Genomic DNA, 25,563 nt, shown 5'->3' on the forward strand with positions numbered 1-25,563 from the left:
ATGGAAGAATATTGGCTAGTAGTGGACTGAGTGTGCTGGCTGACTGTCTTATGTGTGTAGGGACCTCCTGACGTTCCCTGATAGGTGAAGAAGGATCGACTATATTGAATATCATTCCATGGTCCATCTATTCCAAGCATAAATGTGTCGGGTGGGGTTGGCTGAACAAACACTTGGTTGTCAGTTATCGAAGGTGTAAGAGCATGTTCACATGGAGGTTTTTATCAAGCGAAAGAAAACTGATTCAGGTTTTTGAAGCAGATCTTGACATTTTTTTTGGTTAAGGTCCCACGTAGGGAATTGCTACAAAAAACGCTGCAGAAAAAAATGTATTGAAAACGCATTGCATGTTTTTTCTGCAGCATTTTTCACGGAAAGTGTGCAAAGTTTTTTTCCAGAATTTCTGCCCCTGTTATACCTTATACCATATTTTTTTCTGCAATGTGTGGATGGGAATAGCCAGAATCCCATCCAGTTTGCAGGTACAGTAAACCACTGTGTTTTTTGCCACAACGTGGAGCCTCGGCATAAGGAGGTTTTTTTTTAAGCAGATTTTTTAAGCATTTTTTGCCTAGCACACAGGGTTCTGTTTCCTAAAACCTCAAACTGTTTTTGGCTCCATTCTCACTGAGTAACGCGGCACTCATGTAGACACGTAAACACGTGTCAGAGCGAGGCGCTTCAAAACAGATCCTATTGACTTCAATGGGTGCCGGCTTACGCGCGCTACACATTGAAATCAATGGGAGGCTTTGTAACCCATTACAATGTGTAGCGTGCGTAAGCTGGCACCCATTGAAGTCAATAGGACCTGTTTTGAAGCGCCTCGCTCTGACACGTGTTTACGTGTCTAAATGAGCGGCGCGTTACTCCGTGAGAACGGAGTCTTTAAGTGTTTTTGTAAAAACTGCCTCAAAAAAATTCAGAGTTTTTTCCGGCCTCCAGGTCATTTAGATGAGATTACGATGGAATATTCCTGTCAGTCTATTCAGTGATTGTTTAGCAACTCTAGAAATTAACATAATCACTGTTACGATAGAGATGGCCTTGTCTCGCCATCATATATGGATGGAGTTGTCTTCAGGCTTCATTCTTTACATATGTTCGAAAGACTATGATAGTTTATGGTCATTCTTTGTGAGCATTGTATGTGTTGTATGTTGCAATTTTGGAAGTTTTTTGTCCTTAATTTACTGCTACCTTGTATCCTGGGAACGCACCATGAGAAGGGAGCTCAGACCTTCTGGGCAGCTGTGAATCGACTGCCCCTGTCTAGCAATGCAGTCCTCTGCTGGAAATTTTGCCATGTGTTTCACAAATTGCTCCGAGATGGACACCCAAATGTGAGTCACAAACATTTCAACAAACTTTGCATAAAACAGTAACTTAGTAGCACGGTCATATATAGGTCCATTAAGTCCAACTCATATTCCTCCCAATGGTCTAAATCCCATAAATTCTCATATGATCACTTGCAAGAAAGTCATCCAGGATCAAATAAACGTAAAAATCCTTTGTACTATATGTTATGAAAGGAAAATGACTCTTTCTCCAGTTATTGGGCTTGTCCAGTCCACTCTGAAATTCCTACTATAGGCTCAAAGAGGAATCAAAATGCATTTTCCTACAGAAGTCTGTACAGAGAGGAGGAGGTAGAAGGAAAGAGTAGTCAAATGAATCAGAACAGTAATAAAGGAGAGTTAGGGAGCAGTCTGACTTCTCTATAGGCATGGACGTCATCTGAGCAATGCCTGTGTACTGAACAGAGAGTGGAGAAAGTCACACATCTAACAGTGACTTTTCTATCTATGAACAAACGGGTTGGGCCATTGAACTTCAAATAGACAATAAACAATCGGCCAAATCTAACAAATTTGGCAGGCTCGGTTAACATATATATAATGTGCATAGGTGGTCTTAGATAAGGAAATGCAATGATAATATTTAGTTCTTTTGTATATGGGAAGTAGGACATGACATATACTAGATTTAATATACATAACTTTACATTAGCTTGTATAGATCTTGCTTTCTGTAGAGTATGTTGTTTAGGATGTATGTGTCCTCCATTGCAGATCAATACAATTGTATACATTTATTCTTGCATGTCTTATATAGTGACTTTGTTTTTAGGTTTTGAAGGACTCTTTGCGCTATAAGAATGAATTGATTGACATGAGTCGGATGTGGGTAAGAGGACATTATTATTATTATTATTGTTTATTTATATAGCACTATTAACTCCATGGTGCTTTACATTACAATACACAAAATATACAGGTAGGTATAATACTAACAATGACCGACTGGCACAGTGGGGTAGAGGGCCCTGCCCGCGAGTGCTTTCAATATACTCCGTACATTTTTGTTTACTTTCAGGTCCACATGCTATTAGGATGATATAATGGTTGTTGTGGTGACATGTCTTGTCTTAAGCATAGTACAATGTACTGTATATAGCGTAATATAATTTTGCATTCCAAAGGCTGTATTCACACAGAGTAACGCCAGGCGTTTTTTGTGTGCTTTTTGCACATAGCGCCGCGTTAACGCCGCATAGCGCCGCGTTAACGTTGCGTATACGCGGCGTTAACGCCGCGCTATTTTGCGGTGGCGTTGACCGGCGTTAACGCGGCGCTATGTGCAAAAAACACACAAAAAACGCCTGGCGTTACTCTGTGTGAATACAGCCTTAGGGTGAATTCACACTGAGTAAACGCTAGCTTATTCTGAATGTAAAACACGTTCAGAATAAGCGGCGTCTAAAGCAGCTCCATTCATTTCTATGGGAGCGGGGATACGAGCGCTCCCCATAGAAATGAATGGGCTGCTTCTTTCACTCCGTGCAGTCCCATTGAAGTGAATGGGGAGTGCCGGCGTATACGGCAAGCTCTGCTCATGCCGGAGCGTACACGCCGGCACTCCCCATTCACTTCAATGGGACTGCACGGAGTGAAAGAAGCAGCCCATTCATTTCTATGGGGAGCGCTCGTATCCCCGCTCCCATAGAAATGAATGGAGCTGCTTTAGACGCCGCTTATTCTGAACGTGTTTTACGTTCAGAATAAGCTAGCGTTTACTCAGTGTGAATGCACCCTTACAATGGATTCTCATCTTCTTTCCCTTTCAGGGCCATCTTAGCGATGGTTACGGCCAGCTATGCAGCATCTATCTGAAGCTCCTGAACACCAAGATGGATTTCCACACAAAGGTGAGGAAGACATAAACCTCGCGTCCATTACAGGATATTTACTTTTAGAAACTTCTTCATTGTCAGTTTGCCCTAAAAATTCATATACAGAGTGGCATGCTTGGCATGGAAATGGTCTTATTCCTAATATAAAGATCACAACAACCAGTTAGAGAGCCAAATGTGTGTTCTAAGGAGTTGTAGAAAGTATACGAATACATACTTTGAGGCGTGAGTTCATGAGCTAAGATAATATCAGCCAAACACGCATAGTCCTCAGCTAAGCATTTCTGCTCCTTCTAAAGATCGCTGGAAATCTTAGCACCCGGGCCTTCACGGGTCATAACTTTTGACAAATCTCTATAGCTGTATGTGAACCAGGCTTCCTTTATCTATCTTGTATTTTTTCCTGGAAGTACTACCTAGAAGTGCAGTAGAGAAGAAGCTGAGTAGGACATGTGCTTCTTCTGCATAATGTGGTCAGACTTAAATCTTTACTGTATACACTGAATATACCACTGTAGGTATTATTTCAAGACAAAAGGATGAAATGAATGGTAAGACTTAGTCACACAACCAAATTTATTGATCGTATGGTGACAGTGATCGGTTGAAAAGTACAACATGCTGTATTTTTTTCATGGAGTTTTTCCCTGGGTTGGTTTTCATGGACTTAACTCACCCATTGATGTAAAAGAGTCCGTGAAAAAAAAACAAAACACACCTGCCATGTGCCGAGATTTGGCATGGTCGTGTGAATATGGGATAGGGAATTACAATAAAAAACATGACAGGTTCTCTTTAAAGAGGGGGATTAATGTTACAAAAGCACCTGGGGTACTGCTGATTTTGAGGTGGTATAAAAGGTGTATTGGGCCAGTAGGAAATGGAGCCTGGCTGCCTGTGATGGACATGTTACGGCTTCATAATAGGTATAACTTCCATAGAGGAATGGACTCTTGTGCAGACTCATTGTAGAGATCAGAGAATACTCGCCCGGGTGTTCTAAGCTGTGATGTCCTCTCTATTGCTTTTTCCACAGTGCAGAATACTGATGGGTTATTCCTTAGTTGCTCTAGCAGTGCTAAATACTGAATTTTGCATAGCAGAAAATATGTTGCAGGTATTGCAGGTATCCCTCCCTGTGTCTTGCGATGTAATTTTATACTGTGATGTATTGTAAAGCCCTCCACTATAATATCTCTAATATGGTGCACTACTATTGTTCCTTCCATGTACAGTCATTAACCATTTTTCTCGTACTTCCAGAATCCCCGTTTCCCTGGCAACCTTCAGATGACTGACAGGCAGCTGGATGAAGCCGGAGAGAATGATGTCAATAATTTGTGAGTTTCTGCTCATTATAAAACGTCTTTTCTACTTGGCATAAACCATTACGTAGGAGATCAAGGTGTTATTCCTCAGCGGCGATCCTCTACTTCCTTCTTATATTTGTTCTAATGTGGATATGCACTAGGGGGAATTAAAATAAATTTTTTGGTGCAAAATTAGCAATGAACCATAAATTGTAACTTATTAATAATAATAATAATAAATTTTATTTATATAGCACCAACATATTCCGCGGTTTTGTAATCCTATCATGTCAATTATACCTGTTTTCCCTATAGGTATAATGGAAGCAGAAAGTCTGGAGTCTGTGGACTTTTTGTATAATACTTTGCTGTCGTAGTTTTTCCCACAGCTCACTAGGTGGGGCCTTAACTTTTCGAATTTTTATTTTTTTTGTGACTGCAGATTACAGACAAACTCACTGCTGAATTTAAGCAGCGGAGTCATACTGTGAGGACTTGCCTTTAATTTTAGGGGGAAGATTTTATCTAGAGGTGGGTTGACTCTCACTCCACAGGGAGTGAACTTGGGGCTTCTTTCCTATGAAACCCAGGTCTTCTGCATAAGGAGCTACAGGACTGTTTCTATTAGATCAGGGTTTTTTTGGTCTGGAATTAAGCTGAAGTTTCCGTTTTTGCCTGAAGATAAACTTTAACCTACATAAATGTATGACAGTAATGATTCTAGAAGTATACATTGCACCGTGAATACCATAAGATAAAGCTCCAGAGCTAGTGCAGGTTCGTACAATGTTTCTGCCAGTGGAGGAGCCAAGGAGAATCCCAATAGATCACAGCTACAGTTGAAAGCTCTGAGTGTCATGATTTGCTTCTTATATAATGCCCTAGGGAATGGGTATCTTATATATACATGGTGCCCTAGTTTCAGATTAGCAAATACCAACTTACTATAGCGAGTGCCTTGGCAGCAGATCGCCTCTTTTCCCATCCAGCGCTGTATGACGCTACCGTTCGAGGCGCAGATTGAATGACATTATGACCCAGTCTCAGCTTTGAAATAGTTATCTGCCTATGTGCGCTGAATGCTTTTATGTTTGCTTTTTCAGACGACAAAATCATGATCCATCGCACGTTCCATGCTCTGTGTTTTTGGATAAAGGAGCTACATTGATAAAACTGGTTCATTTCACTCTTGGACACAAACACATTACAGTGTCCTGAGCTGGATAAACTTGCCAGAAATCTGCTTTATCACTTATTACAGCAGTTAGATACCGTTCTAGGGTGTACTGCTATGTAGATGATTATGTAAGCCCACAATGAGTTATATACTGAGTGCAATTGTGCTGCCACCCATAGTAAACATCTGTAAGACCACTTTTACTGTATTGTTGCAAACCACGGGTGATCCCCAGGGCGCTCTCACACCACACTATTAGGCTAAGATCACACAGAGTTTTTTGGTCAGGGTTTTGGCAGAAATCTGCCTCCAAACCCTGAACAAAAAATGCCTCACCATTCAAAGTATAGAAAACGCTTCTGAGTCTTTTCCGCTAGCGTTTTTTTCTGCTAGTGGCAAAAAAGAAGCGAGATGTTCATTCTTTTTTGAAGCCTAAGCGTTTTCCTGCTCACGGCTTCAATGCAAGTCAATGTGAGCTGGTTTTTCCTGCTCACGTTTTTTGGTCAGAAACCTGAAGCGGAACTGGAAGCGTTTTTGGAAAAACCTGATCAGGAAACGCCAGGCGTTTTTTTTTTTTTAAAATATAATTCATAACCACATCCCAGGAGGAAACGGATCAGGAAACTCCTCGAAAATCGCCTCAAAAAACGCTTCCGGAAACGCTTCAAATGGCAAAAAACGCCTCAGGAAATTCCTCACGCGGTTTCCATTCCGGTTTTGACAATGTCAAGACCCTGACCAGAAGACTCAGTGTGAACTTACCCTTATATTCAGTTGATCCTAGGCAGTGAGAAAGCTTTCAGGGGATGTGTTAAACGGATGCCAGCGCAGTATCTGTCCTACATAAGTATCCATGCTTAAAGGGATTGTCCAGGCTAAAATGTTATTTCTAATTAGTCTGGGGGAGGTGAAAAAAACCATACTTACCTGTTCAGGTGCTTGGGTGTCATCACAGCACGGACCAGTCCTGCTGCTCCGCTGTTTTCTTTTGCGGGGGTCCTTGCTGGCTGTGACCAGAGATTTTTTTTAACCTCCACCAGGTCACTGGGAGACTATGGGTGCATTTATAATTTGCATTAGGTGCTATCCCGGCACACATGGTTATCTGAAGGTCTCCATACACATATTCCTTAGATCACCATCTCTAAATAGGTATTGGTCCCACAGGTGAGATCCACCTCTGACAGACATTTATGGCATATCCTATGGATTTGTCATAAATGCCAAGATGGGAATACTTCTTTATGTATTACATAGTACTAGAGATGAGAGAACACTGTTCGGATCAGCCGATCCGAACAGCACGCTCCCACAGAAATGAATGGAAGCACCTGTGACGCCGGCCGCCAGCAAAATCAGCGTCACAGGTGCTTCCATTCATTTCTGTGGGAGCGTGCTGTTCGGATCGGCTGATCCGAACAGTGTTCGGATTGGCTGATCCGAACAGTGTTCGCTCATCTCTACATAGTACCCATTTAAACCAATTGTCTGTGTATTGCAAGACTGGTCCTTCAGATGCTCTTTATAGCCATTCTCCATCCAAGACATGAAAATCTCAATCTCTCCCGTTATTAACCTATTTTTAATAGGATTTGGGTTTTCTAAACCTGACAACTCCTTCGGTAGCTCAGTACATTGTTACATAGGTCATTTCTATATTTAATGTAACAATTGTAAGGTAATTATAACCTCCGTGTACTAATACTCTTAATGTATGTATAGAAAAAATTGCAGCCTGCCATTATTCTCTACAAGTCAATATGTGGAATATTTTGCACAATGGATATTTGTATGTGCCATAATAGCCTGCGTCTCCTAATGACTTGTCCTATAATGTTCTTCAGCTTTCAGCTTACGGTGGAGATATTTGACTACATGGAGTGGGAGCTGAACCTTTTTCATACAGGTCAGTGTTTCGTGTGCTCTCCGACTGATTCATGTAATTCCTGTTTGTTAGTGTTCCCTGCTGATGTACTGGAAGACGGAGACCTGTCATCCCAAGTGTGAAAAGCTGCTCCGCAGGAAGGGCAATTCTGCCACAGACCTAATGATTACTCCGCACAACTAGTGATTACACCCTGGAGGTTAATGATATAGTGCACGTGGCACTCCGTGTCTTCAGTAGCTTTAGTGTGTCGGTAGCGATGGTTGCTATGGGTAACTTAGACGATCCATATAGAATTATATACTTTTAACAAACTATATGAACATGTTTTACAGAACTGAAGGTGTGAGCTAAAACTTTTAGAGGCGTCTATGTTGATGGCCTACATTAATATCAGATCTTAAAGATCCAACTGTTGGGAATTTTGGGCTTTGATAGATCAGATGTAGGAAGGGGCCTCAATACTTGGGTAAGCAATTTACTGCATGCTTCAATAGCGCATGTGTTGGGTATTACAGCTTTGTCCCATTCACCTGACGCTGCAATAAAATTGCACATTACAAACCTGCAGTACCTTGTAGATCCGCTACATTATGTCGGCGGACAGAGCAGTGTGAACGATGAAAAGGCTACAGCACTTGTCCAAACGCTGTGGCCCTGATCATTTGGGGTGCTGAGAGTACTCTTCCCCAAAATCAGTAGTGTAAAGCCAGAAAATCCTTTAAGGCAAATATAAGTGCATTTTACTAGAGGATCCGCAACATAAATTGTAATTCACTTGGGTTACACTTGACTTTTCTATGGAGAGTCTGAAATTGCGAATTTATCTGCTCTTTGTGAGTGTGTTGTGGAAACCCCATTTACTTGGATTAAAGGTGAATTGATAGTAGGGTTGAGCCGATCTTGAGATTTCAAGATCGATTTTAAAATCCGATTTCCGATCATTTTCCAGCCAATCTCGATCCTGATCGTGAAATTTGCTCGATCACCGATCGGAATCCGATCTTTTCCGATCCCGATCCTCAACCCTAATCAATGCTTTTCTATGGGAAAAGTCACTTTCAGGGTTGAGACAATCTTGAGATAACTCCGATGTCGATCCTGCTGGAAAAGATCGGGATCGGAATTCCGATCGCGATCGTGAAATTTACTTGATCGCTGATCGAAATCCGATCTTTTCCAATCCCGATCGCTCAACCCTAATTGATAGTAGAATCGGTGTGGACTCAGTTCTGTAATCCATGTCAAAGTCCTGATTTGTGAACTTAGCTTCACTTTTGACTTCCATTGAAAACAATTAGTGCAGGACGCTGAAAAAAAATTGTCCTTCTGGATCTTGCTGCAGATTTTGCTTCTGATTTGGACTCCGTGGTTTCAGACTCCAAACTGATTAGACTTATTTATTTGGGCCTAGTCAGCAGTGGAAAGCCACAAGGGCCTAGTGATGCTTTATAGCCACCACTGTGAGCCAGTGTCCACCTAAAATTCTTCTTTACTTTCTGATGTCTGAACAGGTTGTATGTACTTGTATGGAATGGACTGTATTACAGGCCGCTCCAGTAGTTCCACCTCAGCAAAAAGACACAGCTATTTGCGCATGGGTTGCTCCAATAGGGGCCCACTGAGGCGCTGTCGCCCAAGGGCCCCAAAAATCTGGAGCCAGCCCTGATAGAGGCCCCCTACTTCTGTAGTAATGCTAACAGCTCCTCCCCAAAATTCACTGTGAAATGTATGTAGGAACTTCTCACTATGCAAGAAACTCGCCAAGAAAAACTGAGAAGTAATGCATATAAGGTATATGGTTAATTCCATTACTTCTCAATTTTTCTCCTACTAAAGCAAAAACTAAAGGATGTGAAATATTAAAGATCAGAATCTTTGCACAAAGAGAGTCCACAATAAAATTGACAGTATGTCACTGCGTCATTCTCACAACCTTACAGAAAGCCAGATATAGACCGGGGTCCCATGGGCCCATGGGATGTAAACGCTGCAATTTGCCCGCAGCGTACACACTGCAGGAAAAATCGTGGCGTTTTACAGTGCAAGCAAAGGGGATGGGATTCATGCGAATCCCATGCCCACTTTGCGGAAAAGATTGCAGCGCGGACACACTGCTATTTGCAAATCCATTGCAGCTTTGCAAATCGTAGCATGTCAGTTATATCTACGGAAACGTCGGCGGCTTTCCCATAGATATAATGTTAAGAGAAAGTCCGTGGAGGAAAACTCTGTGAACTTTCTTTTAAAAGCGCTGCGGAAAGAACTGCAATGCGTTCACACAGCAGTTCTTTCCGCAGCGCTTTAGCGCTGCGATTACGGCCCCTGGAGCCTTAGCCATAAAGCACATTTATACAGATGTCTGACCATTGCATGTTCCTTATATTTTTGCTTTATCTCATTTCCCTTAGAGGCTTGTTACTGTCTTTGTTCCGTTTTTTTTCTATTACTTCAGATCCTGTAGCCATATGCATCCTGAATAAGAGAACAAGTGAAAGCCCCTGACATACACTTTACACAGTAGACCTATTTATTCGATAAGCGTATATTTGCATGTTCCTTTCGTGCAATAACCAGCATTGTGAAGAGTCACTGTGTTACTTTCCATACAGTGTCAGACACACTTCCATATACAGTCAGCTAGTCCAGCACGTACAATGTCTGCATTTACAGTGCACCTGTAGTGGAAAGTATTTACCACCCAGTAACAGTGCTTGGCAATTTGTCAGAGGTCACTTACAATTTGTAACCAGCCATAGTATCACTGAGCAAACATTCCTATGGTATTAAATAGATGTGATGTATCCAGAGCCTGATGCCTCGGAGTTGTAAAAAGTTCACACAGAATCAATAAATCCTAATGAATAACTTTGATGGACTGTTAAAATGTTGGAGATACCGTACATATTATTACACAAAGAACAGAAGGCCTGTGTGGAATATATCATTTATATCTAAGTATATAGAGACAAAATAGCGCCACGTGTACGGTACCGGCTCCCATTGAAAACAATGGGCGCGTATACGGCCCGCAAGAGATCCCGCGGCGTGTACGTACCAAATGACAAGCCACAATACTCCGTGTGAACCCGGCCGGAGTCTTATTTTTACACGTCACACGGAGTAACGCGGTGCTGATTCTGGCACAATAACTCGCGTAAAAATCAGCACTGAAAAAAAGACTCCTATTGATTTCAATGAGTTTCATTTTACGCGCTGATTTTTACGTGAATTATTGTGCCAGAATCAGCGCCGCGTTACTCTGTGTGAATGCGCCCTTAGCCATTCTTGGGTGTTTTTAGCTGTGTGTTTTGGGTCACTATCCCATTGTAAGACCTGCGACTGAGACCAAGCTTTCTGACACTGGGCAACACATTCCTCTCTAGAATCCCTTGATAGCCTTGAGATTTCATTGTACCCTGGACAGATTCAAGACACCCTGTGCCAGATGCAGCAAAGCAGCCCCAGAACATAACAGAGCCTCCTCCATGTTTCACAGTAGGGACAGGGTTCTTTTCATGATATGCTTCATTTTTCCGTCTGAGAACATAGAGTTGATGTGCCTTCACAAAAAGATTGATTTTTTTTAAACAAGGGATACCAACAATTTTGTCCATGTGTGTGTGTGTATGAATGCTGTAAAAACGAAACCTGTAAAAATATGGCGAAATTGTGTTTTTTTCCAATTCCACCTCAGAATTTTTTTCTAGTTTTGCAGTACAACGTACGGCACTTTATATGGTGCCATTATTAAGTACAGCCTATAAAAATAAGCCCTTGTATGTTGGAAGATAAAATATGGCATACATATTTATGGGGAGGAAAAAACAGAAATTATCCAAGCCCTACAGGGTTAGAGAAAAATCTTCTTTCTCCTGATTTTTCCGCAGTTGTTCTCCTGTACTGATCTATTTTTCTGTTCAAATCTATGTATATGGTGGACTCTGGAGACAGCTCAGCTCATTGAATTTTATAGAGAGGGGAAGGGGAGGAGGTGAATGAGGCGACAGAAAGCAGGGTCGTGATGAGGTGCGGCTGTAATTTCTAAAGACAGTTTTATCTTACCACAGAGTGGGATTATCAGGTAAAACATTACTCAACAGCGTGAAGAGACAGTCCCTGAATGGTGCAGCTAAGTATAAACTTCAGAGTAGAGATTTGAACAGAATATATTTAGTTTTAACAGTAATTCAGAAGGAGCAGGCAAGGAAATAAGAGGAGAAAGAAGCATTTTTCTTTAATAAGATATATTACAAAGTTTACTATTATTACCTGTACAGTTCATTTATGAAATTTATCATAAAAGTTAGGTGATGATTTTTTTTCCTCTCCATAATAATGTATAGGTGCGTTATTTCTTATGATACCGGTTTGGCTATATACTTTATTTCTATTTTCGGTTATGACAGCAGTTCTTATGTATGAAAACACAGAAGTAGAGAATGGTGCGAGTTCACGTACATAGTACAGCATGGCCTCGTCTCAGATAGTTTTCTCACAAAGCTGGGAAGTTAGTCATTTAATCACTAGTTAAACACCCACTTCCTTGTTGTTGACCTATACAGAATCTTAATGTGTCATAGGAAGTAACACCATTGTGTCATTGCCCAGTAGTGTAACGTTCTCACTGGCTACATTGTATCACGGCTTCAGTAGAAAAAAATGTTACATTTCTCTGCTTGAGAAAGGCAGCGCACCGCAATGTTCCATCAGAGGAACAGAAAAAGGTAAAAGGCGGAACGCATGTGACAAACACTAGTGGGACCTGACAGATCCCAACAAGTCACCTCTTTGATCTGAGCCACTCTTAGATCTTCACAGAGAATTTTGACCTATACAGGTGTATTCACACAAGGAAGATTTGTTGCACAAATTTCTGCTGCTGTCCTATTCATTTAGATGAATCTTGAAGAAATCTGTGTGTTCTTGACACCAAAACATTCCTATTTAGAAGAATGGAACAGTTGCCGCTAAAAATCTGTATATAAAGGGGCAACACGGTGGCTCAGTGGTTAGCACTGCAGTGCTGGAGTCCTGGGTTCGAATCTCACCAGGAACAACATCTGCAATGAGTTTGTATGTTCTCCCCATGTTTTCGTGGATTTCCTCCCATTTTGGTGATCCTATGCCTTTAGGCTTTGCATTGTTAACGGCCTTCAGCTCTAAAAAAATAACACAATTATATAAAAAAGTATTTTAGATTTTGTCGACTTTTTTCTTTATTTGTAGATTTTGCTCACTTTTGAGGCAGTAAGTGTTCATAGAAAGTGAAGCCTAATCCTCTGCTGTAAGTGGAAGCTTCCTCCTACACGAGCTTGTGTTATCCTGCCATGTAACTGATTGACGTCTGCTGATTAAACAGCATTAAGTTCATTGGATTTGTTACTTTATTTCCTCATTAGTCATTACATTTCATTAACATCAAGTGTTCAGTGTGTAGGCAGCAGTGCAGTAATACAGAATATACAATTGTTACCTTTCGTCCCGTATACAGTGGTCAGAAATAGCTTGGGGTGCCCTAATAGTCTGGAATTTTAAGGCCTGTATGTCAGTGTGAATGTTTGCAGCCTCCATGCATTCCCGCATGTGGTCCCCATAGACTATAATGGGGTCCACAAGGTTTCCGCTTGAAAACGGCGAAAAATGCTTGCAGCGCTTTTCTCACTGCATTTTTCAAGCGGAGAGGGTGTGAACCCAGCCTAAGTTTGCACTTGAAATCAAAATGGCAAACCATGCAAGTGTATACCGGGTTGAAAGGAATATCTATTTCATAGCTATCTAAGCAGGTGTATGACCATCTTTATTGTGTAGTAACTAGTGGTGTATAATAAGAATTGTTAGGCGACCATCACTTTACAGAATTAGCTGGTATTGCTGATATTTGGCAGACTTTCTAACCATTGATGTACCCTGATAGATTATTAACCTGTATACCAGACAGAGTTATGTACTATCATGTGCTATTCTCTAAATTTTTTTCTTGTTTTTCTGCAGTTTTTAAATCATTGGACATGTCCCGTTCTGTGTCTGTCACCGCTGCTGGCCAGTGCCGTCTGTCGCCTCTAATTCAAGTCATACTAGACTGTAGCCACTTGTATGACTACACTGTGAAACTTCTCTTCAAACTTCACTCTTGTGAGTATACTGTGCATTAGGACTTTGCACATGGACAACTGGATTTGGGTCAGTAAATCGAGTCAAGACACTAAGGCTGAGGCTCCACGTTGCGGTAAAGCTGCTTTTTTTTTTGCAGGCTTTACTGCGGTTTTTGAGCCAAACCTAGGAGTGGCTACAAAGGGAATGGGAAATATAAAGGAAGCATTTATAGTTCTCTTTTCTGCTCAACCCACTTCTGGCCTTGGCTCAAAAAAACGCTGAAAAATCTGCAACAAGAAAAGCTGTGTTTCTGCAACGTGCGGCCTTATCCTTAAACTCGGTCATGTCAAATGGGCTTAAGAATAAATCAAAGAAAATTGGGAGAATTTTATTACTTTCGAAATACTGTTGTCCAGAAAATTGTATGTCAGATTCATGTAGTCTGTGTGGTATATTTGTGAATGTGACATTTGTGGACATATAATTGGTAGATAATATAATACATTTAATAAATGTGCCCCATTTTGTTTTATTTGCTTACGACTAGGGTTGAGCGATCGGGATCGGAAAAGACCGGATTCCGATCGGCGATCGAGTAAATTTCACGATCACGATTGGAATTCCGACCTGATCTTTTCCAGCGGGATTGAGATCGGAGGTTATCTCAAGATCGGCTCAACCCTAAAAGTGACTTTTCCCATAGAGAAGCATTGACTAGGGTTGAGGATCGGGATGGGAAAAGATCGGATTCCGATCGGTGATCGAGCAAATTTCACGATCGAGATCAGCTGGAAAATTATTGGAAATTGGATTTTAAAATCGATCTTGAAATCTCAAGATCGACTCAACCCTACTTGCGACTCATGCCAGAGTGGCTGGCTACTTAACTCAGCCCTTGTTCTTATCTGTTTAAAATGTTTTTCTTTCTTTGAATTTTGTCCATCTGCTGTTAAATGCGAATGTTAAATATTTTAAGTGGATGGTAAAATAATAGCGCCACCTAGTGACCAACAGTAGAAAATTGTCATGGAACATAGTGAAGAAATTATTTTCCATTGGCATATAAAATGGACATAAATAGAGATGAGCGAACACTGTTCGGATCAGCCGATCCGAACTGCACGCACCATATATGTATATGGGGCTCACTATCTACATTTAAAAAAAAAAAAAAAAAAGAAGTTTTCCTAGTATGCAATGGCTCTTACATACCAAAAGTGGTCCAACTGATGAACTTACTCCAGTAACAGGCGCATGGAGAATGGTGAATGCCCATCTGGTCCAGTGGCACAGAACACCTACTGTATCACTAATTGCCAAAAAGTTAATGCTAGTTATCATATAAAGACATCCAAACACACAGTGCATGACAGCCTGCAGCGTCTAATCTAGTCACAGTTCCCATGTTTACCTCTGTCCCCTGCCAAAAGCACCTATAAGTCGGTATGTAGAAAGCAGAACTATACTCAAGGAGTAGTAGTAGGAAGAAGATGGCCTGGACTGATAAATCACATTGTCTTTAGTATCCTGTGGATGGCTGGTGCTCTGGACAAAGTTCTGCTTGGAGACCTTGAGTCATGGCAGTTATGTGGAAGTTACTATGGGTTGTGTTGCAGACACTACAAAAGTCGTTGAGCTTATGTGGGATGTAGTGGGAGAACAAGTGCAATCCGTGGAGGCTCCCATTCACAACCCATAGGACTTAAAGGATCTGGTGCTAATGTTTTCGTGCTACATCCTACAATATACCTTCACAAATCCTGTTTCTAGCACATTAAGCTGTCTGTGCATTTATTTTTATAGCTGCCATGTAGTACTATAAATGTGGCTGTTGCAGGGAAACTGTTTGGCTGGTCATGTCTTCACCCTCCAAAGCAAGCTGTTTGCCAGGTACACAAGCCGCGGTAATCAGCTCCTCACTCCAGAGTTAGCATTTTGACTGCAGCTGTTTTTTTGATAAGACAACCCCTTTAAGGTTATATCGCCACAGGGTTCTATGGCGGTATGCTGAAAGTTTATTATTATTATGCTTACTTATATAGCTCCATCATGTTCCGCAGCGCTTTACAGGCAGTAGAATCAAAAAAGAGTCTTGTCCACGATAGATGGATTTTAAATGCTCAAAACATAATAGAGATGTGCATAAAACAATTGTATCAAGGCCGTATTTCTATATGTGTGTGTGTATGTGTATCGCTTGTCACATACTTTCTGTGCCCTCTGTGGGAGTTCTCCTTCAAAATCTTTCACAATATTCCTGCCGTATTGCTCCAGACATTTCTCCTTCTGTATGTGCATGGTTTAGTTATAAAAGAATCCTACAGTGATCTGTGAATTGTCAGAGTGTCAGCAGCAGAGTCACTTGTTTCTGGCACGTCCATGAAACTAAACAGACTTTCTTTTATTAATATTTGGACCTCATAGGGGGAGGTGTGATCCCTTCTGATCACCAGGTCAATTTGTGCCTGAGAATTGATTCTAAGGAAGGCTAACAGGAAAAACTCAGTTCCAAAATGTGTCAATGCAGTAGTCTGCAATTCTCTTCCAGTAAACACCAGTCATACATGACCACAATCAATAGCCAGTCTCTAGATTTAACCCATTTTATGCTGGATCAGATTGCGGGGCTGCCATACCAGCATCAGAGTACAATTATAAAGACAAAAAATCCCCACAGTCATACAGTACTGTGCAAAAAATGCTGCAAAAAAGCAGCTGTGCAAAGTAAGAATGCTGCAAAACCAGACATTTTTTTTTTCAAATGACATGAATGAACTAAAGAGAATGACATCCTCTTTCTAGGGAATCTCCCTATATTACACAACGCTTCCCTGGCTGTAATAGCTAAGACAACCCCTCTTGTACTATTACATAGGAACTGGGGCCTGTGCACTAGGCATACTGTGCCAGAAATATATCTTGAGCTGGAGATTAAATATAATATCGTTTATTATAATTCAGTTCGGATGCTACAGTGTTGGCCAAAAGTATTGGCACCCCTGCAATTCTGTCAGATAATACTCATTTTCTTCCAGAAAATGATTGCAAGCACAAACTCTTTGGTATTATTATCTTCATTTAATTTGTCTTCAATGGAAAACCACAAAAAGAATTGTCAAAAAGCCAAATTGGATATAATTCCACAGCAATCATAGAAAAGGGGGTGGACAAAAGTATTTGCACTGTTTGAAAAATCATGTGATGCTTCTCTAATTTGTGTAATTAACAGCACCTGTTACTTACCTGAGGCACCTAACAGGTGGTGGCAATAACTAAACGACACTTGCAGCCAGTTGAAATGGATTAAAGTTAACTCAACCTCTGTCCTGTGTCCTTGTGTGTACCACATTGAGCATGGAGAAAAGAAAGAAGACCAAAGAACTGTCTGAGGACTTGAGAAGCAAAATTGTGAGGAAGCATGAGCAATCTCAAGGCTACAAGTCCATCTCCAAAGACCTGAATGTTCCTGTGTCTACCGTGCGCAGTGTCATCAAGAAGTTTAAAGCCCATGGCACTGGCTAACCTCCCTAGATGTGGCCGGAAAAGAAAAGTTGACGAGAGATTTCAACGCAAGATTGTTCGGATGGTGGATAAAGAACCTCGACTAACATCCAAACAAGTTCAAGCTGCCCTGCAGTCCGAGGGTACAGCAGTGTCAACCTGTACTATCCGTTGGCGTCTGAATGAAAAGGGACTGTATGGTAGGATACCTAGGAAGACCCCACTTCATACCCAAAAACATAAAAAAGCCAGGCTGGAGTTTGCCAAAACTTACCCGAGAGCCAAAAACGTTTTGGAAGAATGCTCTCTGGTCAGATGAGACAAAAGTAGAGCTTTTTGGGAAAAGGCATCAACATAGAGTTTACAGGAAAAAAAAGAGGCCTTCAAAGAAAAGAACATGGTCCCTACAGTCAGACATGGCGGAGGTTCCCTGATGTTTTGGGGTTGCTTTGCTGCCTCTGGCACTGGACTGCTTGACCGTGTGCATGGCATTATGAAGTCTGAAGACTACCAACAAATTTTGCAGCATAATGTAGGACGCAGTGTGAGAAAGCTGGGTCTCCCTCAGAGGTCATGGGTCTTCCAGCAGGACAATGACCCAAAACACACTTCAAAAAGCACTAGAAAATGGTTTGAGAGAAATCACTGGAGACTTCTAAAGTGGCCAGCAATGAGTCCAGACCTGAATCCCATAGAACACCTGTGGAGAGATCTCTTGATGGCAGTTTGGAGAAGGCCCCCTTCACATCTCAGGGACCTGGAGCAGTTTGCCAAAGAAGAATGGTCTAAAATTCCAGCAGAGCATTGTAAGAAACTCATTGATGGTTACCGGAAGTGGTTGTGCGCAGTTATTTTGTCTAAAGGTTCTGCTACCAAGTATTAGGCTGAGGGTGACAAAACTTTTTTGGAGTTTTGTGTAAAATGATCGATTATTTCACTTTTTTTTTCATTCTCTTATGTGTTTTTTCATTGCAAGCAAAATAAATGCAGATATTAATACCAAAGAGTTTGTGCTTGCAATCATTTTCTGGAAAAAACTGAGTATTATCTGACAGAATTGCAGGGGTGCCAATATTTTTGGCCAACACTGTACATAATAGGTTGCTGTAAGTGAATTAGTGGTGTAGCCATGTTATTTGTCTTTCAGGCCTTCCTACGGATACATTACAGGGTCATCGAGATCGTTTTATGGAACAGTTTCAAAAGTGAGTCTAAGAATGGGAAATTGTGTGAGATTAATGACTAGAATTGTGTGTTCATGTTGCGATGACTGTGCCAACTGCATTAGGATGTGAAGGGGTGCTGCAGAACCTCCTTGGGATTGTGGTGCTCCCACTCCTCTTTTCAAACCCCACTTCCTACCTGCTGTGAGTACAGACACAGGCGCAGATAGTAAACAGGGTGGGAACAGTAATTGCCCCTGTTATCCCCAAAGATGGTGGGGTCCATGATTTTTTTTCTATGGCCTATCCTTAGGAAATAAATATTTTGGCAAGGAGATACGACAACTGATCCGGCAATGTTCCTTGTCCTCCTCCAGCCTCCTGAGTGATGCTAAGGCCTGTCATTTTGTGGCGTTGCGACACAAAGATGCGGTCACAGGTTTCAGCAGCAAGTTACATCATTCAGGAGGCTGAATATGCCTGAAGAAGACCAGGAGCACAGGGAGGTTATTAATACTGTTTTTTTTTTTTAATGTTTGCTCACTTCCCATGGTCTTCTTCTAATTATACTCTGGGATCTTAAGAGACCCCAGAGTATAATAATAGCAGTTCTAGTTTGGACGTGATCAGTCCAAATGAACCATTGGACAAGGTTTGCCCAACATATACTCATACTCCAAAAGGGATGTGATTTTAATAATCGCTATTAATCATGGTCGAGATAAAATACCTGATCAATGGCGATTTTGACTTAATTCATAATTGCCCAGCCCTAATACAGTCTGTATTTCACAATCCAAGAACACCCTTGTAAACAAACCCAAAGTCATTTTCTATTAGTCAGTGATGTACTTATCTGTATACTATATCCCACAGGTTGAAAGATTTGTTTTACCGTTCGAGTAACCTGCAATACTTCAAACGTCTACTGCAGATTCCACAGCTTCCAGAGGTAAGAAGATGTCTCCAGATACTTTATGTCTTACAATTCAGACCGCAGACTGTGAATATGAATACTACATTGAATTATAGAAAGACAATAGACGTCTGAAAATAAAATTAGATTCTCAGTGTAACAGACTACAAGTTTATACTCTCAGTATTAGAAGCTCCAAGGACTGCATGGCTCAGCAGATGTGTGACAATAAATGAGGCTCTTGAGATAATTCTGCTGCTGTAGTGCTTCTTGACAGTGCATTCCTTCCGATATTATAGAATAAGTAGATAAAACTTTCCAGTATGTCCACACGACACTTAAGACATTTTATCTTACATCTGCAATGTTAAACCCCAAAATAGCTGTAAGGACTAAACCGTTACTCCCATGATGTCCCTTCTTCTCCTAATCGTGACATTGATTTTGGTTACATTCGTTAAGTTTAAGTACGGAGTTAAAAAATGTGTTTCATATAGATAGACACAGTGTAGCAGCTGCAATGAATGTATTTCATATATAATACCAGGATTCTGAAGGACTTTGCCTTTACTCACTGTTCCAAGTAGGACTTAAAATCTACATTCCCTATCAGTATGTCAGGGAGCAAACCCACACAAACATGGGAGGGACATACCCACTTGCAGATGTTCTTGGATAGATTCCAACTGAAGACTCCATCAATGCTGACCACTGAGCCACCAGTGCTAACTACTGAGCCACCATGCTGCCCTTATATAGAAGGGTCAAAGTCAATGAATAGGAAGTAATGGTCAGTACAGTGTCAGCGGACTGAAGGTGCTGATCAATGCTCTTTCTTTGTTGGTACTGTATATAATTTTTTTTCTCATACTTATTCTCTTATAGAACCCACCAAACTTCTTGCGAGCTTCTGCCTTATCTGAACACATTAGTCCAGTGGTTCTTATACCTACAGGAAACTCTCCACCCGACAGTGAAACCTTAGTGGAGACTGATGATCTTGTTGGGATGGACTCTTCATCTCACCAGGTAAAAAAATAAAAAGTTTAGAATGAAAGTAAATGTAATGGGACCTTCAATAATATGGAAATATAGCAATATGGATACATGTTACATGCAAATTTTAATGAGAATTTGATGTGGATTGCAGATGAATTTCACAGTTTGCAGTACTATGGATATTCTACATCAAAATCCCTGTTAGATATGAGGTATTTTTGGTAGATTTCTCTGTATGACAAAATTCCAGTATATGTGAAGACGGGCAGATTTATTATCAATTTATTAGCCAAACATGCACCACATAATCACACACATATATGCCAGAAAACTGGTGTAAATGTGTCGATGAATTTCCCCCATACAGTTTTTGTGTGAGGCCTGGTTCACATCTGCATTTGGTATTCTGTTCGGGGAGTCCACTTGGGGACCTCCTGAATGGAATACCAAATGAATTAAAAAGTGGTGAGCAATGAAAGCACACGGACCCCATAATGGGGTCCGTGCATTTTTTGCGCGGTGTCTGCACAACTCATGCGGAGAGAAAAGTAGTTGATGAAGTAATTTCCTCTCCCCATGATTTGTGTGGACACTGTGTGGAAAACACACAGACCCCATTAATAGTCTATGTAGTCCGTTTGCTTTCATTGCTCACTGCTTTTTAATGCATTCGGTACTCCGTGCGGGGGGGGGGGTCCCCAAGCGAAGAATACCAAACGCAGATTTGAACCAGGCCTACTGTAAGTGTCCTTCCTATGAAAATACATTAAACCTTTCTCCTATTAATTTCAATGGAAGTCAGTGACCGATACTCTTTTATCCGCAAGCACTGAAAGAGGAGACTGTCCTTTCTTAAGTTTCAGACGTGTTTTCACTGAATGTAGTTAATCAGCACGCACACCTCTGCAAACTGTGGCGGACACCCGAGGGTGAGCCTCAAATTTCTGCTGTGGGTTCTGTGGAAAGGTTTCATGTGGGAAGTGTATTGGAGAATTGTATAACTCTTCATGTTGTAAAAGGACTACCCCTTTAAGCCCTCTATTCTTCTAGATCTGTCCTTGTTGACCGCGCTTATTGTTTGTATTCCAGAGTATACCTGAAAATAAGTTTGATGATATATTTGGCAGCTCCTTCAGCAACGACCCTTTCAATTTCAGCAGTCAGAATGGCATGACCAGGGATGACAAGTAAGTGACCGATTGCTGTGAGGAAGTAAGGGATGGAAGGCTTGATATTGATAAATAATGTATAGTTGAAGAAATACCAATTGTTACACACCACTAGGAGGATTGATGGGATGTTGTTTCATAACACAAAGTAATCCTATCAAGTGATTTTGTGTAGCCTTGACATGCAGTAATTCATATCTAAAATATTGGGTGGCCGCACACAGACAAATATAGCATATACATCTCATGAAAGAGTATCGAGAAGTCATGTGGTTGTTTTATTTTTTTTAAAGCCGGTTATCTGGAACTACTAGTCTCAGAATATATTGAGCCATGAGGAAAGGTAAAGATAGACACATTGTACCCCTGTAGCAGAAGAAATAAAATAACCCCATGTCAGGATTTATCAACTAAATGCATTGGGGAAAATAGTAACTGACTTTATTGGTCTATTACTTATAAGCCAAATGTAATGTGCTTGGGCACACATGGACACTAGGAGGACAGAAGGTCTCTACTTGGCAACTTAAAGTGAGGTGTGAAACATCCATTAGAAGCTCAATTGCTTGCTCGGAGTCTCCGGACTTTGTATTACTTTGTGTTGTGTTTATGTAGGCTACTTTCACATAGCTTCTTTTTATTTAGAATTAATGGTAGTTCTCCATATGTCATAAGATGAACGCCAACATCACCCAGTAGACCCTACTGCATATAATGGGGTCTATAAGGTTTTCATTAATATTTCCTTCACTGTTTTATTTTGACTATGATTTTTGATGAAATCTCTGACGGAGGCTCCTAATAGACGTCTTAATGTGAACGTAGCCATACATGGTATTACATGTGTCACTGGGATTATTATTGGGATGATCACAGAGCAGGCCTACAAAGAAAAAAACGCCACAAATTGTAGGGGTGAGATCAAATCATTTTCAGCCAACAAGGACACATGGTAGGGCTGGGTCCACGTACATGCAGTGTTGCTACTGTCCACAATTACTATATGTACCTTGCTGAATTGGTGTCTTCTAACAGAGCAGACATTTTTGGTACAGCTGCTGTGTTCTCTTTCCCCAACAGAAATAGTGACTGACTATTTCTGCAGGAAGAGATGGATATAAATACTGTCTATGGCTGTGGCCCCACATTGCAACTTTTTTTTAGTTGCGTTTTTTTGAGCCAAAGTCAGGAGTGGATTGAGCAGAAGGGAGAAGAGTAGGAGATTCCTATGTGTTGCCCATTCCTTTTGTGGTCAATCCGAGGTTTGGCATAAAAAACGCAGCAAAATCTGCAACAAAAGAAGCTGCGTTTCGGCAATGTGGGGCCTCAGCCTTAGGGCAGGTTCCCACGATGTAATACGGCGCTGATTCTGACACATAACTACGTGTCAGAATCAGCGCTTCAAAATAGAATCCCTTTGACTTCAATGGGTTCTGTCTTATGTGCGCTACACATTCAAATCAATGGGAGGCTTTTTAACTCATTGATTTTAATGTGTTATGCGCGTTAAACAGAACCCATTGAAGTCAATGGGATTCTGTTTTGAAGCGCTGACTCTGACACGTGTTTACGTGTCAGAATGAGCACCGCGTTACATCGTGGGAACCAGCCCTTAGACAGCATTTAGCTCAGTGCACCTGACCCAGATTACAAGTTGTAAAACCCAGTCACCCGGACTGATTTCAGTGTCAACCTGGAGACCAGGTTGAGACAAATCCCCTATTAGTGTATGTACATCCCTCATATATACACTGACTGCCAGTCTGTCCCTTTTAGAGAATTTTTTACAGTCTAGTTAAAATCCAAAAACATGCAAATGTTCACGCTCAACTTTGAACCTGCAAAGCAATCGTACCGATCACTGCCACACTGCGCCACCCTATTGTACGCCAATGAACATATAGAATTGAATACAATTGGGGACTCTTCATTTATTAGTCATGCTCATTTATAGATTGTGTGCTACGATTTACATAAGATCTTTTTTATTTCTTCGACTTTCTCTCATTCTCCTCAGAGATCGGCTCATAGAGCAGCTGTATAAAGAAATTGCCATTCTGAGGGATGATCTGGGAAACTTCAAAGCAGAGGTAAAAAATTTCAATGACTACAAAAGCAAGTGTCAAACTAGGAGTCATTTCTTTTCTTTCGCCTCAGAGTGCGCACTTTGATGTCACATTAACCACTAGGAATTGCCTTATAATAGTATTTCTTATGAGACGTGAGGACAACTGTATGGGGCCTTCTGCCTGAATGGGCCAATCTACATGAATGAGGACCACTCCATTCACACAAACTCCTCATGTTATCTGTGTCTAATATTGCACAAGTCATTTAAGAACATATCTTATGTGTCCTTCAGGCTTTTTCTATATAGTGTATATATATACATTTCCAGGATCATATTTAAACTGGTATCTTAAGCTAACTGAAGCATTTTACCCAATATATTACTTTATATATCTTTATCCACTTGCCAGAGACTGCTCATTATGCTTTTTAAGTGTTAGCTTGTTGCTTACACTTCAGACCACCCATGCTATCTAGCAGCAGTGGCCAGGCTGGTGATGTCAGAACGTGCCTGGCCACAGTCTTATTGATGGCTAGTGGAATGTACAATGGGAGCCGTACAGTGAAGTCAATGTGAGCCGGTTTTGGCAGCTGATTTTGAGGCTTATTCCATGTCAAAATCCGCTGCCAAAAAACTCTTTGTGAACTAGGCCTTAGGGAGGGTTCACACAGTGTAACGTGCCGCGTGATGTGGCACGTCTACACCGCGGGACCCTTTGCGGGCCGTACATGCTCCCATTTCAATGGGAGCGGGGATCGTTTGCGCCGCGCTAGTTTGCGGCTGTGATGTTGCAGCCGCAAAATCACGGCCGCAAACTAGCGCGGCGCATACGATCCCCGCTCCCATTGAAATCAATGGGAGCGTGTACAGCCCGCAAAGGGTCCCGCGGCGTAGACGTGCCACATCACGCGGCACGTTACACCGTGTGAACCCTCCCTTATAGGGGTAAACTTTGGTGACAAGTTCTATTAAAGGAATCCAAGAATCGATATTTTCTTACAAAATCATATTGATAAAAAAATATTTACATTCCAGAGTCATCGGTTGGTTAGCAATCTGAAGGGACGAATCCAAGAGCTAGAAGCGGAGTTAGCAGAGCAGAAACATCTGAGGGAGCAGGCGGTGGATGAAAATGAGTTCCTGCGCACAGAGTTGGAAGAACTGAAGAGGAAGAGACAGGATACAGAGAAAGCCCAGAAGAGCCTGACTGAGATAGAAAGTAAGGAGCCGTTACTTAACATTTATGAACAATAATCATCAAAGGATCTTGTAATGTATTTTGTAATGTCAAATTATTATTGGGTCTGTTGTTAGAGACCCAAGTCCTCAGGCTGCACCACTACCAGGGCTATGGAGTTGGAACCAATTTTGGGTGGAGTTGGAGGGAAAAAAGTTGCTTTCCCTGTCTTCATAATAAATGCATTGATTAGATGCATAGTTGGATGTGTATTTTCCTAGGAATTCAGTCACTGGCTTTTTAATGGAATAGAGGATCTTTACTGCTTGTGACTGACTGTATGTGCCAGCTATTTATGAAGGGATCGGAGCAGGAGTCAGAGTCCGGCTGTGATATAGAGGAGTTCTAGTTGGTGGCTTGTCCTGCCAGCTCCACAGCCCTGACCACTGCCAGGTTCTGCTGATAGCATGCTCTTTTCTCATTCTTAAAATAGATCTTATGTGGATCCAAATCACCGTCCATATCAGTGGTCATTCTCTGGCGCCTGTCAAACCACATTACATCTAGACATTGATCTGGATCATTTCATGGTCCCTAGGAAAAGGAAATCTTCCGAGATATGTTTTAATACAAGGTCACTAGATGGGTTTGCAGTTCAAGATTTTAGGAGCACTTGGTGACAATCTGTAAGAAAACTTCAATGGCATCCATGTTATTGTTATCCAATTTTCCAAAAGTAAATTTAACTAGAAAACAACTTAATTGATTTTCCAGCAATTTAACAAAAGAGCAACATCCAATGGCCAGTACTTCAAGTATTTCTTGATACATGCAGATGTTACGCAATTAAATAAATATGTGCATCCATGTTCTGTACTATGCTGTGGATTTGTGCTGCAGATC

At 41.2% G+C, this 25,563-nt stretch overlaps 1 protein-coding gene across 1 annotated transcript in view; it reads left to right on the plus strand.

The window, feature by feature from the left end:
- The window catches only part of HIP1 (huntingtin interacting protein 1), an 85,668-nt gene that overhangs the window by 31,376 nt on the left and 28,729 nt on the right, over window positions 1-25,563 (plus strand). The window contains exons 3-14 of the mRNA XM_075263823.1: window positions 1,201-1,343; window positions 2,134-2,190; window positions 3,131-3,211; window positions 4,460-4,536; window positions 7,528-7,589; window positions 13,563-13,703; window positions 18,313-18,370; window positions 19,205-19,280; window positions 20,130-20,273; window positions 21,333-21,430; window positions 23,430-23,502; window positions 24,519-24,702. Coding sequence (XP_075119924.1) covers window positions 1,201-1,343; window positions 2,134-2,190; window positions 3,131-3,211; window positions 4,460-4,536; window positions 7,528-7,589; window positions 13,563-13,703; window positions 18,313-18,370; window positions 19,205-19,280; window positions 20,130-20,273; window positions 21,333-21,430; window positions 23,430-23,502; window positions 24,519-24,702 — 1,194 coding nt within the window. The remainder of the gene's footprint in view (window positions 1-1,200; window positions 1,344-2,133; window positions 2,191-3,130; window positions 3,212-4,459; window positions 4,537-7,527; window positions 7,590-13,562; window positions 13,704-18,312; window positions 18,371-19,204; window positions 19,281-20,129; window positions 20,274-21,332; window positions 21,431-23,429; window positions 23,503-24,518; window positions 24,703-25,563) is intronic.

This window comes from Leptodactylus fuscus, chromosome 2 (genome assembly GCF_031893055.1).
Source record: "Leptodactylus fuscus isolate aLepFus1 chromosome 2, aLepFus1.hap2, whole genome shotgun sequence".
Classification (NCBI taxonomy): Eukaryota; Metazoa; Chordata; class Amphibia; order Anura; family Leptodactylidae; genus Leptodactylus; species Leptodactylus fuscus.